Genomic DNA, 16,644 nt, shown 5'->3' on the forward strand with positions numbered 1-16,644 from the left:
GGCTCTTCCCAGCGTGGTGAAAATCAACTTAAATGGGGTTGCTTTTTGGACATCCTCAAAAAATGAAAGCTTCATACAGGTGGTTAGAAAAGGGCTTACAGAAACAAAGCAGCTGTACTCAATGGAGAAGGTGAATTTTTTAGTAACACCTTGTAAATAGAATTACTTCTAATAACTTTATTTGTCTTTGAAAACTCCTTTGAAGATTACTGTTAGTGGTCAACTATTACAGAAAGGTAGGCAGTAACAAGCCTAAGATAAAAACCTGAACTAAAACATGACAAACAGGGTGTAACATTTGTGAAACCAACACTGAAATTGTCATTTGGATGTCCCGTGTGGAGCTGCTGATCTTGAGCGTGTGTAAGCCATGAAGATCGTTCGGATAGCGAGTTAACTGGAAGAGCATTCAAATAATGGAAGTTATTTTTTGTTCACGATTGAATGATTAGACCAGTAACAATAAGATTTCCTTCCTCATTTTTTTTTGTTATTCATCCCCCTGAAAAATAACAAAACACAAATTAGGAGCTCTTATGACTTTAATTAAAAAGCTGAAATATAAACACTATTATACTGTACTGTCTCATTTTTGTGTCTGTTTGGCCACATTTGTATGGGACATGTTAGCTTTCCTTTAAACATGACAGTTATTTGCTTTACTTTGAACACTGCATGCGTTGGTGATGATGTGAGTTCAGATTTTGCTGGACAGTGTTTGATGGTATCACCTGTGTCTCCCGCTTCTCAGAGCTCCAGACTGAGCGATGACAGCCGGCTGTCTCGTGTCTCCCGATCAGACCTGCAGCTGGTGCGTGGCTCTGCACGCCGTCCACTCGCTGTCCGAAGTTATGACTAATAACCAAAGTAGCTGCTGGCGGTTTAGTCTGTTTATTTTAACTGAAATATTTGTGTAGTGTGTGTGGTCTAACAAGTTCTATTACTCGCTGGTGCATGGTTAGATGTCACTGAACTTGCTGATGTGGTGTTGAAGCCTGGGCAGCTGTCTGCCTTTGAATTTAAAAGAAGCTTCAAACACGACTGTGACATTTTTCCTGCAAAGAGTGGTTATACTGTGCAAAACTCTTGAGTCATCCTTCTTGTTTGTGTTTCATGTTTCTTGGAAAATAGTTGCAGGAATCTATAATCTAAAATTTATAAAGTAACAACGGCTTGTTTTACTTTCAACAAGCTTGAAAGTTAGTATTTGTTGTAACCACTTTTATTCTTCAACACAGCCTGAACTCTTCCCGTCCAGGTTTCCTCTAATTTCTTTGAATAGTCTGCAGGAATAGTTCTCCAGGCTTCTTGAAGGGCATTCAAAGCTCTTCTTTGGATGTTTCAGCCTTTGTGTTCTGGTCTCTGTCAAGGTGATCCCCTACTGCTTCAATAATGTTGAGGTCTGGGCTCTCAGGAGACCAATCCATCACTGATAGTGCTCCACTATGTCTTTTTCTATTCAGCTATGCTTTTACTGCATTGGCAGTGTGTTTGCGATCATTGTTGTACTGAAATCGAAATCTGTTTCATGTTAAATTTGGATTCATCATTTGATTACAGATCATCAGCCTTTTCTCACTGTTTCTCTTCATTAAGAAAGGCTTCTTGAGAGCCACTGAGACATTTTCTGATGAGGCTTCACTGAACATAATGTGTTTTTTGTGACAGGCTGCTAGGAGTGCCTAAATATACAATTTAAAATGGGCTCTTTGCTAAGTTGTCTGTTATATGTAGACACAACTGGTTCATCTGTTGAGTTAGGTGTCTTTTTAATGCTTGAATAATAATAGGTCAGTCATTAATGGCTTAACGAACAGGCACAAGGACTGGACTGAAAATGAAAGGAAAAAAGCAGCCAATAACTTCTGAAAAGAGAAGATTATCAGAAAACCTGAAGAACTTTAAAAATATAAGAATGCCTGGTTCTTCGAAAATATGAAGAAGGCTCAAGACTTTTGCACAGTACCGTAGTTTACAATGGTACCAAAGTGAAGTCAGGAAGGAATACCCTTAATTGTGTGTGTGTGTGTGTGTGTGTGTGTGTGTGTGTGTGTGTGTGTGTGTGTGTGTGTGTGTGTACTGCTGCACTCTTTTAAATGCTGCTTCAACAAACAGCTGTGTGACCTTCTGAACCTCCTATCAGTTTTTCTCTCGTCTCCCTCTTATCTCTGCTCATCACTCTCGCTCTCCTCATTTCAGGCCTCTTACGCTTCTTCTGACTTGTACAGCCTCAATGGTCTGTCCTCTTCCAGAAACCCAGGCTCAGCTTTCAATGGTTACCAGGTCTGTATGCAGACAAAAGCCAGACCATCAGAAAGACACACGCACTTACCCCCCAAAAAACAGTTTTCTGCTGCTTCATGATCGCGGGAGCAGGACAGCAGAGCTTAAAGTTAAATGTTTATTCATTTATTTCTCATGCAAGCATCATTGTTCCTTCCTTCTTCATCCCTTCTTGCAGTTCTACAGGTCACTCAGTCAGTACAGCCAGGAGCTTTATCGTAGGGTTGGTTCATTTCCAGCTCACCTTTTTCACCGCTACACCTCCCACTCACCTTCGACCTGCACTTCTCCACACCAGCATGTGCAACTGCATCTGAGTTTGTTGATCTCAAGAGCAAAATATTTCAGTTAAAGGCTTCCTCACAGAGCACAGTTTGAATCAGGCACTGAAGGCAGCGGTCACTTTTTTTTTTTTTTTTTAATCCACTGAGCAAAATATAGAAATATAGAAACCTTACAGTCTGCTCACACTGCTGAGGTGTGACCCTGAGCTGACCCTGTGTGTGTGTGGGTGTGTGTGTGGGTGTGTGGGCGATGTCCAGAGCTCCTTATATGAAGACAGTCTGTGCAGTGGGTCGCGGCGAGTCATCAGCGCCAGCTCTCATGTAAGATGTTGCTGGAATTGTGGCGTTATTTGGTGTGTGGTGCGTTCAGTTTGATGTGTGTTTAAATTAACTTGCATGTGCCAATATGGTCTGGATGGATGTTTCTAATGGTTACCTGAAAGGAGAGTGAATCCAGGTGAGCCAGTGGATGTAAATCATCTGCAATTGGGCAAATGATCTGCTTTTTAAAAGGATTCGTGTATATGGCATGGGTATCATCTTCTTGTTTATGGGCAGTAGTAATTAATAGGAAGTCACACACACAACATGCATTTATAGTTTTTTATAGAGCAGGGCATGCATGAATTAGCACAACTCAGATCTTAACAACAAACTGGACACAGACAAGAGTAGGAGGTACAAACAAGTGCAGTGAAGCAGCATTAACAACACATTTTGATTTAGTTTTAGAGACTTTTACCTAAAACATCGTTTAGTTTAGTCATCATTTAGGATGTACGTTTTTTCTGCTGCATAAGAGATGTTGAATATGGTAAAGCCTGAATCCTGAAGTAACAAAAAAGGGTAGATGCATGTTATGTACTAAAGGCACCATGTGAGTGTGTGCATGGTAGTTGGTGACAGAAACATGACGTCGTTTTCTCTCTGCAGCCTGTAGAGTACACTAGTTATCGCAGCTCCGGCTCCAGAACCTCCAGCAGGGCCGGGTCAGCCCGTACCAGCCCAGTGGTGAGCCTCTCCTCCTCAGACACGCTTCTCCTCATCCTGGAGTTTGAAAGGATTTAGGCTGCATGCCATGTGGACATAACATTAAATGACAAGATGCTTTCATTGACCCATCGTGCATTTAGACTGAAACATTTAGCTCACGATTCACTGTTTGGAGGATTTGTTCACTCAAAGTGTGTTCAGACAGACATAGAAATATTCACCCCTTACAATCCTTACTCCTCCCATTTCCATCAGCTCCACTCCGTGTGCGAGGTGGTGTACTTGCAGTCAAAGTGAGCAGGGAAAGTGGAAAATAGCTCAACCATAAATAAGAGCAGTTTGCAGTAATGACTCTCACAGGGAGCTAAAATCAGATTTAAAAAAAAAATATTGTTTATTTAAAACATTTCATGTCATTTATCTTGGGCATGTTGATATGTTATTTTTGGCCGGTGTTTGCCGAAGTTTCTACCAGCTCTGCAGCACAGATGTGACCCACAGACCATTTTTGGGAGTCGATGGCATAAAGAAGATCCGGAGTCTGTGGCAAAATCTCGTGGCACAGTGTCAGATGATTTTTCAGATATTTCTAACTCTCCTAGCACTTAAACTATGTTGAGTATTTGATCTGAATGCATCACAGTTAACACTGTCTGCAGATATCTCCAGCATGAAAACATACAAATGCTCCGTATTTAGAGTATAAACAAAAACTCACTCCTGGTGAACTTGTGGAGCGTAACTGCTAAATACATACCATCAAGTTTATCAGTAATGTGGAGATGAACTCCCTGCAGGTCACAAAGGATAATCCCTTTCATGCCTGAAGTGTGGGCTTGGTCCAGAGTGTGTGATCATCGGAGTGGTCGAGTGAGCTTTGGATCAGCTGCAGAGCAGTTCCTGACTGGGACCATCTGTCACCAGCTTGCAGCTGCACAGAGTTACTTTAAGTGAAGCATTTTAGTGACAGAAACAGTCCCACAAATGTTCCTCTTTTAAATTAGTGCCATCTAACTTACCACACACATCTTTATGTAGCAATGTGCTGCAGAACGTGCAAACTTGTGTAATAACAAGTTTGATTTTTTGCATTTTTCGACAGCACAGTGATGTCTGTGTTTTTTGTTATCGGCCCTTTTTTCACACATCCAGGTTTTAGAAAATAGGAAATGAAAGTTAAATACACTGATGAATAACCTTTACAGCACTGATGGTGATTATTAGTGGTAATTTTCTTCAGTTTTAGCCCCTGCTGTACTTTTTCAATTAGTACTTTTAAAGTTTTCTGAAGTCTTAACATTCAGTGAGTGTTTGGCTTCTTTGTTGTTGTGTTGTGCCCCCTGGTGGCTGTCGCAGGACAATTGCAGCTCTGTTGCCAGTTTTTTGAGAAGCAGTAGCAGTGGTCTTCCCAGGGACCTGGACGATGTCACTATTCCCGACTTTCCTGACGTGAGTAGCTTTGCACCCGCAGGCCGAGGCTGTGATGTGAGCTGAGTTCCTGCCTGATTTCTTATATGCCGCCTGGTTTTTTTGGTTTTTTTTTTTCCTTTTCCTTTTTAAACTAACTGTGTTTATTATTACTGCAAAGACAGCGATTGCTGTTAACTGGGTTTGTGTGCGAAGTTAATCTGTGTTGAAACTGCAGTTTCTGCGTGTGCTGTTGTTGTTTTTTTTGACACAGATCTGCTGTTAGTTTGATATTTTTGAGAGAGCTTTGACATCACTCTGATTAATCATTTGCACGCTGCTACAGAGATGAATTTGTGCTTGTGAATAGATGGCAGATTCCGGTCCTTGGAGGTTTTTGTATGGTGTGTTGCTTTTTATCAGCAGATGTGAAGATAAATCAGTGCTACGGTAGCTGCAGTGACGATTGTGGGACTTCCTTCCTCCCTCAGCTCATCCTCTTGGCCCTGTGGTCTCTCATGTGCCTCTGATTCCTCTGACTGTGTTTATCTTTCTCAACAGGTGGAGGACAGAGATTATCTTGAGAAGGTGAGAAATGCACTTTTTTGACAGTTATGGAGAAGACTGAATGCTATTGTTACAATATGTTCGGATGTATTTTATGTAACAAATTTCTTTTTCGTTGTGTCAGGGATCTCGAGCAGCTTCAGCCTTAACAGCAGCCACGCTCACCTCATTAGGAGGGTCGTCCTCCCGGAGAGGAAGCGGAGAAACGGCTTTAACTGTAGACGCCGAGAGCTCCATACGAGAAATCAAGGTACAGTGCTGTAGACAGAGAGGATTGTGTTAATAGCAGGGATGCTTCAAAACAGTAGCTGGACATGTCCCAGTTGTTTGTTTTTTTTATTGATCGCTATTGTTCAAAGATAGTTTGATTAAAAGCAGAAAGACTCATGTCAGAATGAATCGTGTTTTCCTAGCGCAAAAGGCGATGAAATTTTTAAAAACAACATAAAAAAAGCTTTTCTTGCAATAAGCCAAATTTTTAAGACAAAGTTTTTATTTAAACTGTTTATTTAAACAGCCTCTGAAAAACATAACTCAGTTACTCAGTCATAACAGCCGGGCTAGCTGTTTTGTCAGTTTGTGTCATGTTTTTACCGTTCTCGTTGTCTTTGCGAAGCTGTCCTCTCACGGTGTTAACTGTTCACCAAACTCTCTGCTTCACCTTCACTGCTACTGTCACGCTGTGCTTCTCTGCTCACCTCTGCTGCTGCTGCTGCTGCACTCTTTACCAGGAGATTCACGAACTGAAGGATCAGATTCAGGAAGTGGAAGCCAAGTACACTCAGAACCTAAAAGAAGTCAAGGTATAAACCTGAGAGCCTTTCATATTGTTAACTAACTGGTTTGCCTCCCCTAACTTGAACTGGTTATTGTGGTTTTCTTTTTGCTTTTATGGCACACTGGGTTGAAATCCTTTCCTCTGAGGCTTCTGCTAATACAGATTAATAACTTGTGGAGAGAGTGTTCAATTCTTCCTCAATAAGTAGGAGTGAAAGGACACTAATTAGTAGTCCTTTGATGTGGCTCAAATACGTTGCATGCTAACTGTGACATCTGCATGTGGTCTTTCTTTCTTTCTTTTGATGTGTGTGCATGCATGTGTGCTTAATTTCATTTTCACTTACAGAAAGTACATAATTCAGACTTTAATCTAAATTCATTAGTGCAGTTTTATTAACACAGTGCTGATTCATCAACCGCAATCTCATGGAGTGTTACATAGTAAAATAAAAATACTGTATATATAACGGTGCTAGCTGAACAGCACATGGCGACGGTGGTGAAGAAGAACCGGGTTCAGGGTGTGCCAGCCACCTGCTGTTACCGGTTGGAGGGTGATGAGCTAGCAACTGTGATAATCCTCTATCCTTTGTCAATGCATCAGGATGCACTAGCAGAAGTGGAGGAGAAGTATCGTAAGGCCATGGTGTCGAACGCTCAGCTGGACAATGAGAAAAACAACCTGATGTACCAGGTGGACACGCTCAAAGACTCACTCATGGAGCTGGAGGAGCTGCTAACTGAGTCACGCCGAGAGCACGAGGAGAAAGTCAAGGTACGACAGACTGTCTTTAAAACTGCCATTAATATAAAGTGAAGAAGCACAGTATGTCATTTTTTATGTTGGATCATAAAAAATTATTTATTCTGTACATTAGCGTGTCTTGGCTCATGTGACATCTCCTGTCAAAGCCAATAAATTCTGTTTAGAGTATCAGCTGGCCCCACAACTTCATAGCCATCTTTACTGAAGAGCTCTTTAGTCTGCAAGAGAACTACAACATCACAAAATTAAGGATGTCATGGAACAGCTGAAAATCTAGAACCAAAGCCTGCCGCAGTTTGAATGTTTTAGTTTCCCCAAAGCAGACATGTCTGAAAATAGACACGCAGAGAATCACTGCAAAAAAAGTAGACTGCATATCCAAAAAATATCTACATAGCTTCCACGTCTGGAAAGAGAATCAGTGCAAATCCCAAGTACAGGCACAGGGGCAATGTTCCCTCTAATTTTTCATGTGTCTGAGCGAACGCACAAACTCTCTGAGCGGTCCCTTGGACCACTGTGAGCAACAGCAGACGTGTGCACTGTGGTCACGCCAGCATCGAATCCATCCCAGTTACATGGCTTATTAAAATAATCAAATTACAGCAGTTATTTTTATGTTAGACTACTTTTAATTAACTGCTTTAGCCCACTTACAATGAAAATGAAAAAAAAATCTTGTTCATGACCTGTGTAGTATGTTAACACTATTGGAAGTAAAAATAACTTGAACTCCAATTTTGAAAACACAACTTTTTCTTTTTTTTTTAATAAAGCTCTGACTTGTATTATGAGTATGAGTCTGTGGTCTGGGAGAGAGTCCTGTAACTCTCTCTCTGTAAAAAATAGTATATAATGACCAATGTTGGGCAATTAATTATATAGTTCTTCAAAAAAGTAACTGAGTTTTGCAAACAAAGTTTTTTGCAGCTGTTTACCTAAAAATGCTGCCAAGGCGTTTTTTTTTTTTTTTTTTAAACAAACATTTCAAAATATTTACAGAACAATCAGCTGTTCTGCATCAAATTTGATGCCACACAAATTATTTGTGCCACTCCAAAAAATAATTTCTGTCCACTATGAGATAAAGAGGAACAACAGCCTGATACCTGCAGGCCTGACAACAGGAGATGTATCACTCCTGTAACACCTGTAACATTCAGCAGTCGCCCTAAACAACTAAACGCCATGTTTTGATTGGTCGACATGGTACATTTTTCGACCAATAGGAAAGGGTGGGGTTTTTTGGTTTTGTTTTTGCTCACAGGCGGTGAGTGATTTTGAGCATTTTCCTTATAAAATGCCGTTTTTACTGTTTCTTCCCGCAGTAAATATAAACAACAATAGTATTCAGGAAGAAAACCAAACATTGCATATATTTTTATCATAACTTTGGTTTTACGTGGCCTATCAACACAATTTAAAAACTGGTATAAAGTCAACACTTTTTCCGTCAATTGTTCCGTCTGTCCTCCTCACATCTCCAAAGGTTGTACACGTTGTCATTAACGTGGCTTCACTCCTCATCAGCCGCTTTGCTAGCTAAAACACAGATGTCGGCACATAAGGATGCTGTCATAGCCTGTCAACAACGTTGATTAACTGCGTATATACGAATGTGAATCACGTGATTGGCTAGGCTATGGGATAAGGTGACATCGTTCTAATCCCATACTGGAGCAGCCAGTCGCTTACTGACTAACACTGCCAAACAGAATTGTTAACAATTTACTTTAATTTCAATTCAGGTTAGATTTTTTTTTTTTTTGTGCACAACGCAGATTTTTTTCTGCGCAGAGACCGTGCCAGCAGTGCGCAATTGCGCACGCGCGCAGCTTAGAGGGAACATTGCACAGGGGAACATCTTTTATCTAAAGTCTAAGTATCAAACAACGCTCTGACATCCCAACTTCTAATAAGAAGCAGTACAAAGGTTTCTCCTGGACAACCCAGCATCTAACAAGCTTCATATAACCCTTATGCACCGAGTGTTTTAAAGAGGTTTGAAACAGAAGTGATGCTGTACAGTCAGATAAGGAAATCATAACTGAGCTTCATTGCTTTTTATTACACCAAAGCAGAGCTGATAAGGTTGCATTAGGACATATGAGACATGTGTATTGTCAGCTCATTAAATCAGTATTGGTATCCAATAAAGGTGTTGAAATTCCCAAAAGCAGCTGTGCTGTAATGTTTTTGTGCCCTCTGTCAGTTATTTGGCTGTTAAACTAAATCTTGCTCCCTACAGGAATACGAGCGAGAGAAGTATGCCCACAGCGTGCTTCAGTTCCAGTTCAATGAAATGAAAGAGACGCTAAAGCAAAGTGAAGAGCTCCTAAACGTGAGTACCCCCCATCACCCACTCACTATGAGTGTGAAGCGTTTTGCAGATTTCCATATTAAAAAAAAAAAAAAAAGTCTGTCCTGTACCTATACTCTCTGTCACACAGAGAGGCTGCATGTTGGGGTGCTTTTCACAGCTTTTCCTTCTTTTCCCGCACAGTTGATACCTGCTCTGCTTTACTTTCATTCTTTTACACCTTTGCTTTCCTTTTCCTGCTGTTTAGGAGATCCGTCAGCTGCGTTTGAAACAGGAGGGTTTTGTTAGAGAAATAACTGATCTGCAGGAGACTGTGGAGTGGAAGGATAAAAAAATTGGGGTATGGCCAATGAGCCAGCAGTTTTTCATTTAATCATATTCAGCTTACTGACATGAAATCAGTATCTTCTTTGCATCACCCTGAATGCCTGTTTTTACTTGTTTTCACTTCTTGCACACTTTTAACTTTGTTTTGCACTCTGCAACACTTTTGGGTGGGTGGCTCTGCTCAGGCCTTAGAGCGACAGAAAGAATACACAGATGCAATCCGAATTGAGCGCGATGAGCTCAGAGAAGAAGCTGTGAAGCTGAAAGATATTCTGAAGGTACTCAGTGTGTGGAGAAAAAAAAAAAACACTGTAAGCTTTAGTTGTTTGGGAATTGCTGTTCTGGTGCTTTCCGATGCTAACAATTTATTCTACCTGTGCAGAAACATGGAATAGTGTTGGGACCTGATCTGAGCATCAATGGGGATGTTGACGTGGCAGAAGCTGATGAGTCCTCCAGTGTAGACCCTGCTTCCCAACCAGCTCAGGAGTCTCAGACGACCCCAGCAGAGGGGAACAGCATGCTCGGTAAAACCCACTGTGGAATTAAAAACTTCCTTTCTTCTTACTGCATGGCTCAGCGTACAACTGATGCAAGAGTCTCATTCCAAAACAGTAACAATGAAATAGAACATGTTTTTCTACTATTGGAGTTTCCTGTCAGATTTTGGAGTGAACTCTTCAATTCCCAGCTTCATGCATTATATATCACTTAGACTCTGATTTGCACTGATCTGTTAAGGATAAGCTTGGTGATCCTCTGTATTTTTCTGGTAAAAAGGAAAAACTAGTTCACTAATCGAGCCTTCATCAGTTACTCACTGTCCAGAAGCGTTAGTCCTTAAAAAGACTAAAACCATTAACCATAAATATATATTTTTTTCTCTATAACATAAATTTCCATCGTTGTCCATTATCTATTTAAAACACGTTCATGTACCACACAGTTGTGGCAGAGTGCATGCTCCGTCTGTGGACGCTATAAAAGATGTGCACTGGTTTGACTGGAGCAAATATGAGAAATTTTATTTTAAGTTTAAGTTTGGCCTTTTTTTTTTAATCTTTCACTAAAAAGAGGCATACTTCTTCAGGATACTGGAGCGCTAAGTCATCAGCTAACACTAGAAACTTAGCACAAAACATCACACAGAGGCTTGCTGTTTAGTGCTAAGTTGAATATTAGATGAAGTACTAGAATTTCAGTTATAAAAACTAGAGCACGAGCTTGCTTACTTAGATGGATTTTAAGACTCAGCAAGCCATATGAGTTTTATTTCTAGTGACCTGAATTAGCTGAGGTAAGCCCTAGCAGCTACAGCCGCACGTGTATGCGTCACCCTGTCGATGAGAGTGGCCACGCCCCTAATAATGCAAACTTTAAGCCTTAATCCAAGTTCACGTTAGTTAATTTAAGAAATTCAGCCTTCATTCAGTTGTTATAAAGGGATAAATTAGTACCAGTCTGTAAACACGTTTCTCTTCTTCTGCAAAGTTTTGCAAATTATCGGCTAAAGCGAAGTCAGACTGTAGTGGGAGACAGGCTGACATATTACTGAGAAGCAACTAGAAACATAACGAGAATCACCTCTCTAAGCTTTTCCTTTAAAATATCATCCACTAACAGAGTTGCTTTTTCTATATCATCTTCCATTACTAATGCTTGGCTTTCATGTAACTCTTGCACCTCAGTCACTTTCACCAGAAACACGTAAGTGTTGAATCACGACTAACTTTGTTAATGCGGCTGGTGTTGGTGTGTAAATCCTGATGCATCCTACAGTGAGAGGGTTGAATGGACTTCTTCTTAAAAGTCAACATCTGGTGTGTGTAGCGAAAATTCAGTTGGAGTATTCCCTTCTTCTTTTCTCTTACTTACTCGGGATCAGCAGCCTTATTTTGATTTTCCTCCTGCCTTTCTTCTTCTGCTTCTTTTCTTTTCTTGTGCTTCCTGGTCATCTTGGCGCTCTGCTTCTCTTTCTGGCCTTTGAATCAGCCAGGTGTTCTGCCTTACCTTGACTTCTGCTGATGCGCTTCCTGATGAAGTGTTGAAAGTCTTGTCTTAAGCCTACACTTTTTTGGCCTTCCATCACTGTATGCTCTTCATGATCTCCCAGGCAACACAGAGGAGACTGAGTTGAGAAGTAGCAGAGAAGAGGAAGAAGTGGGTCCAGAGCAGCAACAAGAAATGCACGAGAAAGCCAAAGAGAATCATATGAGCTCTGATCTTCTCTGTAATGCTGCTGATGTTTCCACACTGAAAACATCCAGTGAAGAACAGCCTCAAGAAGAACAAGAGACATGCTTACCTGCAGAGAAAAACAACATTGGAGAAAATGGTCTCAGTGAGGACTTAAATGCAGAAATCAGTGACTCTCCTGGTACAGAACCCAGTAGCTTTGAGCTGAAAGAGATTGTAACAAGTCCTGATGTTCCAGAAACAGAAATGTCTGAGGAGGTTAATTTAAAAGAAACGAGTAGTCTAAATGTAGTCGAGACAGATGCCAAAAGTGTTAGTGTTGACACCAGTGAGGTGCAAGACAGCAAACAGGAAGCTGTTGAGAAAAGTAGTTTGACAAGTACTGAATTATGTCCTCAACAAAAAGTTGCAGATGTTGCTCCAAAAGAAGATTTAACCGATGAATCCGTTCCAACTGCTTCCAACATTGAAGCTCAACCTGAGCCTGAAAATGCAGAAGAGGCAGAGAACGATGAGGCAGAGGAAACGCCCAGTAAATCTCAGCCTCAGGGTACTCCTGCTTCAGGGAAAAAGAAGAAAAAGAAGAAGAGAGGCAAAAAGAAAGGAGGGGCTCAAGATGACAAGACCAAACAGAAAAATGAAACGGCGAATGAAAAGAAAAAAGACAAAGAACCAGCAGGAAGTAATGATGGATCTGCTGCAGAACTTACTGTCGATGGCTCTGTCACTCAAACCTTTAAGGAATCAAAGATGGATCCAGTCAAGGAAGAGCAGGACAAGCAAGAAACTGAGGAAGTCAATGCAGTGGAGCCAATCGAATCCAGTAAATGTAAAGAACAAACTGTTTCAAATGAGTGTCATGAAGAAGAAACTTTGGAAACCAACACAGTAGAAGAAGCAGAAATGGTAGTACCTGCTCAGGCCATTTGTGAAGCCCAAAAAGAAGTAATAGTGGATCATGTTAAGGATGAACAGAACCAGGGACAAACTTTAGAAACAAAGGCCACAGATACAGTAGAGGCAGAGGAACCTACTCAAAGTTTGTCTCATGCAGAAATTCTCGTGGAAACTGAAACAGACTCCAAAATTGATGATGAAGACACCAAACAAACTTTAGAAACCAACAATATAGAAGAAATGGAAGATGTATCACCTGCTGAAAACCCTTGTCAAACAGAAACGCTCAGCAAAGTAATAGTGGATGATGTTACAGAGGAACAGAATGAGGAACAAACTTTGGAAATAGAGACTGACAGGGCAGTAGAGACAGAAGAACCCACTGAAAGTTCTTCTCATTTGGAAACCATCAAGGAATCAATAGAAACAGATTCCAAAGAGGGTGATCAAGAGGAGAAACCAATTTTGGAAGTAGAGACATTAGAAGAAGTGGAATCTGTGACCTGTATTGAAAACAGTGAAACTCCCAGTGAAACAATAGCAAATCACGTTACAGAAGAACAGAATGATGAAGAAACTTTGGAAACAGAGACTGTAGAATCAGTAGAGGCACTGAGAAGTGTTGAAACTCTTGAAGAATCCAGAACAGATTCTGAAAAAGATGAACAAGACCACAAGCAAACTTTTGAAACAGAGAAAGTACCGGAAATGGAAACAGCAGCAAATCCTGACACAGAGGCCAACATCTGTACAGCCGAACTCAACTCCAACAGTGCAGAAGGCACTGATGGCCTTGACAAAGAGTGTACGTCCAGTGTAGATGATCCTGAAAGGGTCGGTATCTCAACTGATGGTGATGTCATCCATACTGATCAAACAGAAGAGAAAGTAGAGTCTGCTGATGACAGGAAATCTGACAGCACGTCTAACAACACTGAAAACAGCCATGAAACGAGCAGCAACACTGAAGGAGAATCACACGTTGCAACCAATTGTGACGTTGCTGCCAATGACTCAGAGTCTGCTTCTGAGAGTAAAGACGACACATTCATCCTGCCACCGTCTGCTGATGACTCCCCTATTGGTTCATCTGACATGGAGCCATCCGAAGTTATAAACTCGGGTACAGATGACCCTCCCACTGACGTTACCAGCGAGGTTCCTGAGGAGTCCACTGATGGGGAGCCAAGAGCAGAGACTGAACAAGAATGTCCTCCTGCCATTGTCACATCTACACGTCAGGATGGTGATAATTCAGAAAACAAAAATCTGGAAGAACCCAAAGATTTAGTTAATCCAGATGAAAAAAGCAACAGTTGTGATGGTGCATCATCAACAGAAAGCCCTGAAGCCTTAAGCACTGAGACTGCAGTGCAGGACGAAGAACTAAAGGTCAGTGCTGCTGTCGTGTTAGATACACCACAGGCTCCAAAAGAAGCTACTGAGACTGGTTCTTCAGCTGATCTGGAATCAGCTGTCGTGGAAGATCCCCAACATAAAAATGATCAACATGAGGAAGCGTCATCCTTGTCAACTGAGCAACTGCATGAATCCAACAAAGACCAATCTGAAAATAATAATCAGTTGGAGAGTGAAGGGGAAGAGGATGAGGAAGATGAAGGGCAGTCTTTTGATTTTGATGACATGGATATCGAAGCAGCTGAAGAATCGACTCGTTCCCAAAATCCAGAGCAGGAAGAAGTTGATGAGGGAGTTGAATTAACAGCAGATGAAACCAACGATGGGCTGTGCCAAAGTAATGCCGAGTCAAATGAAAACAAGCCAGCTGAAGGCAATGATGGAGGCAACCAGGCAGATAAAGACCCAGATATGGTGCCTCAAGAAGACCAGAACTCTGTGGCTCATGAGGAAGCTACCTCAGAAAAGGTGGAAAATGTGTGTGAAGAAGAGAAAAACACACATAAAGAAGAAGCCGGTGAAGAAGACCAGCCAGGCAAAGCTTCAGAGGAAGTCTCGAGCGCTGGAGCGCTGGGAGCTGTTGCAGAGAACATTAACCAGACCGTGTCTTCATCAGTAGAGGCAGGGATAGATGTGGTCAAGAATGCATTGCAGGGTGAAGATGCGGATTTACCAAATAGTGCAGACCAAGCGGGCAGCAATAAAGGGGCAGCACAGTCAGGGAAGGAGTCGAAGAAGAGTGGAAAGAAAGGCAAAGGAAAGGGCAAAGAGGAATGTAAAATGTCGTAGTCTACAGATGTGCTTAAAATGCCTTTACTATTATTTTACTGATGTTTAGAAAGCGGTTTAAACCTCAAAGCACTTTGATTCTTTCCAAATAAATATTGATGTAAGTTTGTATATTTTCTTAATCTCTTTTCATTGAGCTCATTTGTGCAAACAAACAAAACAATTTGTGGAAAGATGAAATTCTAAACTGTAAGGTAACTGTAGGTTTATACACATGGGCCATGATGCACTTGATATAACAGGTAACATTTCTTCAGATATTGATGCACATTTATTTTGCTGCTTGTACCATGTCACACATCTCTGATTATATTGCTCTCCAACGGTTCTGCTACAGCATCATTGCATCTCGGTGCAATTTCCGTCATCTACTTATGTCATGAGTCCACAACAAAAATAAATATTAATGGGTAATTGTTATTAAGACTTAAGCTAACAAGCTCGAATATGTTCTGTCCATGTCAGTGTTTAAATGAGTTTAAAGCCATTTTTGCTTTCACGAACTCTGCACAGAACATGTATGTTAATGTCTGTTTCTTTTTTTTTTTTTTTTGCACTAAATGGAAAACAACTTTGAAATGCTAATAAACACCCTGCTGTTACCTGTTTGAAATGTTGCTCTAAATAAATGTTTTTTAATGAGATTATTTTTAATTAGATATGTTCATTCTTCACATTTACACCTAAATATCATTTTTCTAGCTCATTGTGTGTTGTCATGCAGTGTGACTATAGTCCAGGAAGCTGTGTGCTGTTGCACTGACCCCTCCTCTCCACAGTTTGTGCATGCTAACACCCCCCTCCCATCCCTCACACACCGCTCCATCACACCCTCATTGGATGCCTGCTCTGTTGCATGCATCAACCCCAGCCCCCTCCCTATCATCTCTCCGGGTCCTCCCACCCCTGGTATGTGATCTTATTTTCCTTTTTAAGATGGAACAAAGTCGTTGTAATTATGCAAATATGCTGTGATTCTTTTTTTTTTTTTTTTTTTTTTTTAATTTTACCTAAAATATGTGCTTTAATTTCAGAGATTCGCCTGAGGAAACTGGTGGATGAGCGTGAGAAAATGATAGAGCAGGTGAACAGGTTTATATTTTAAGTCTGTCTGGCACATCTGTATGAATCTTACTTCTCCAGTTGCACCAGCGCCTCTGGTGTCTTGTTTTAAATTCATCGTTTGTTTTGTACAGGTAAAGAAACTAAAAGCCCAGTTGGAACAGAAAACTCAGAAGAATGGCACAGACACCAGCCCAGACGCTGAAATTATTGAAAATGGAAACGATCCAAACATAATGGAATTACAGAGTAAGTCAAATAAATCAGAAACAGCCTGCTAGTTTTTAAGTTCGTGTCTGTGATTAAAAAAAAAAAAATTAATCTCTTTTTAAATTCCTTCTAGGGGATTCCAACAGGCAGATCAGCGAGTTGAAGTTCAAACTCGTGAAGGCAGAGCAGGAAGCGACGGCATTAGAACAAAATGTAAGCAGATAAAAATCATTAAATACACTGTGTGTGTTTTATTTTGAAATTTCAGTCACTGCTAATCAGCTAGCTCATTTCTCTCTCCCTGCATGCAGGGAAGGTCTGTGTTTAAAGGCCCCCAGTGTCAG

The 16,644-nt window shown here is 40.9% G+C and overlaps 1 protein-coding gene across 15 annotated transcripts in view; it reads left to right on the forward strand.

Annotated features, from left to right (window-relative positions):
• lrrfip1a (leucine rich repeat (in FLII) interacting protein 1a) overlaps positions 1–16,644 on the forward strand; it is a 48,965-nt gene that overhangs the window by 30,704 nt on the left and 1,617 nt on the right. For 5 of the 15 annotated variants that reach the window (XM_040027458.1, XM_040027460.1, XM_040027463.1 and 2 more), the window contains 14 exons: positions 752–811; positions 2,200–2,283; positions 2,826–2,888; positions 3,501–3,578; positions 4,917–5,009; positions 5,529–5,555; positions 5,659–5,784; positions 6,266–6,337; positions 6,919–7,089; positions 9,329–9,421; positions 9,648–9,740; positions 9,913–10,005; positions 10,110–10,254; positions 11,841–15,670. In XM_040027458.1, the coding sequence (XP_039883392.1) occupies positions 752–811; positions 2,200–2,283; positions 2,826–2,888; positions 3,501–3,578; positions 4,917–5,009; positions 5,529–5,555; positions 5,659–5,784; positions 6,266–6,337; positions 6,919–7,089; positions 9,329–9,421; positions 9,648–9,740; positions 9,913–10,005; positions 10,110–10,254; positions 11,841–15,028 (4,386 nt within the window). In that variant the 3' untranslated portion in view covers positions 15,029–15,670. Of the gene's footprint in view, positions 1–751; positions 812–2,199; positions 2,284–2,825; positions 2,889–3,500; positions 3,579–4,916; positions 5,010–5,528; positions 5,556–5,658; positions 5,785–6,265; positions 6,338–6,918; positions 7,090–9,328; positions 9,422–9,647; positions 9,741–9,912; positions 10,006–10,109; positions 10,255–11,840; positions 15,671–16,062; positions 16,113–16,224; positions 16,340–16,433; positions 16,514–16,644 lie in introns of those variants that run through there. The other 10 variants (XM_040027468.1, XM_040027469.1, XM_040027470.1 and 7 more) reach the window with 8 other exon arrangements.

The sequence above is a fragment of the Simochromis diagramma genome, unplaced genomic scaffold, assembly GCF_900408965.1.
Source record: "Simochromis diagramma unplaced genomic scaffold, fSimDia1.1 OVJJ01000343.1, whole genome shotgun sequence".
NCBI classification, from domain to species: domain Eukaryota; kingdom Metazoa; phylum Chordata; class Actinopteri; order Cichliformes; family Cichlidae; genus Simochromis; species Simochromis diagramma.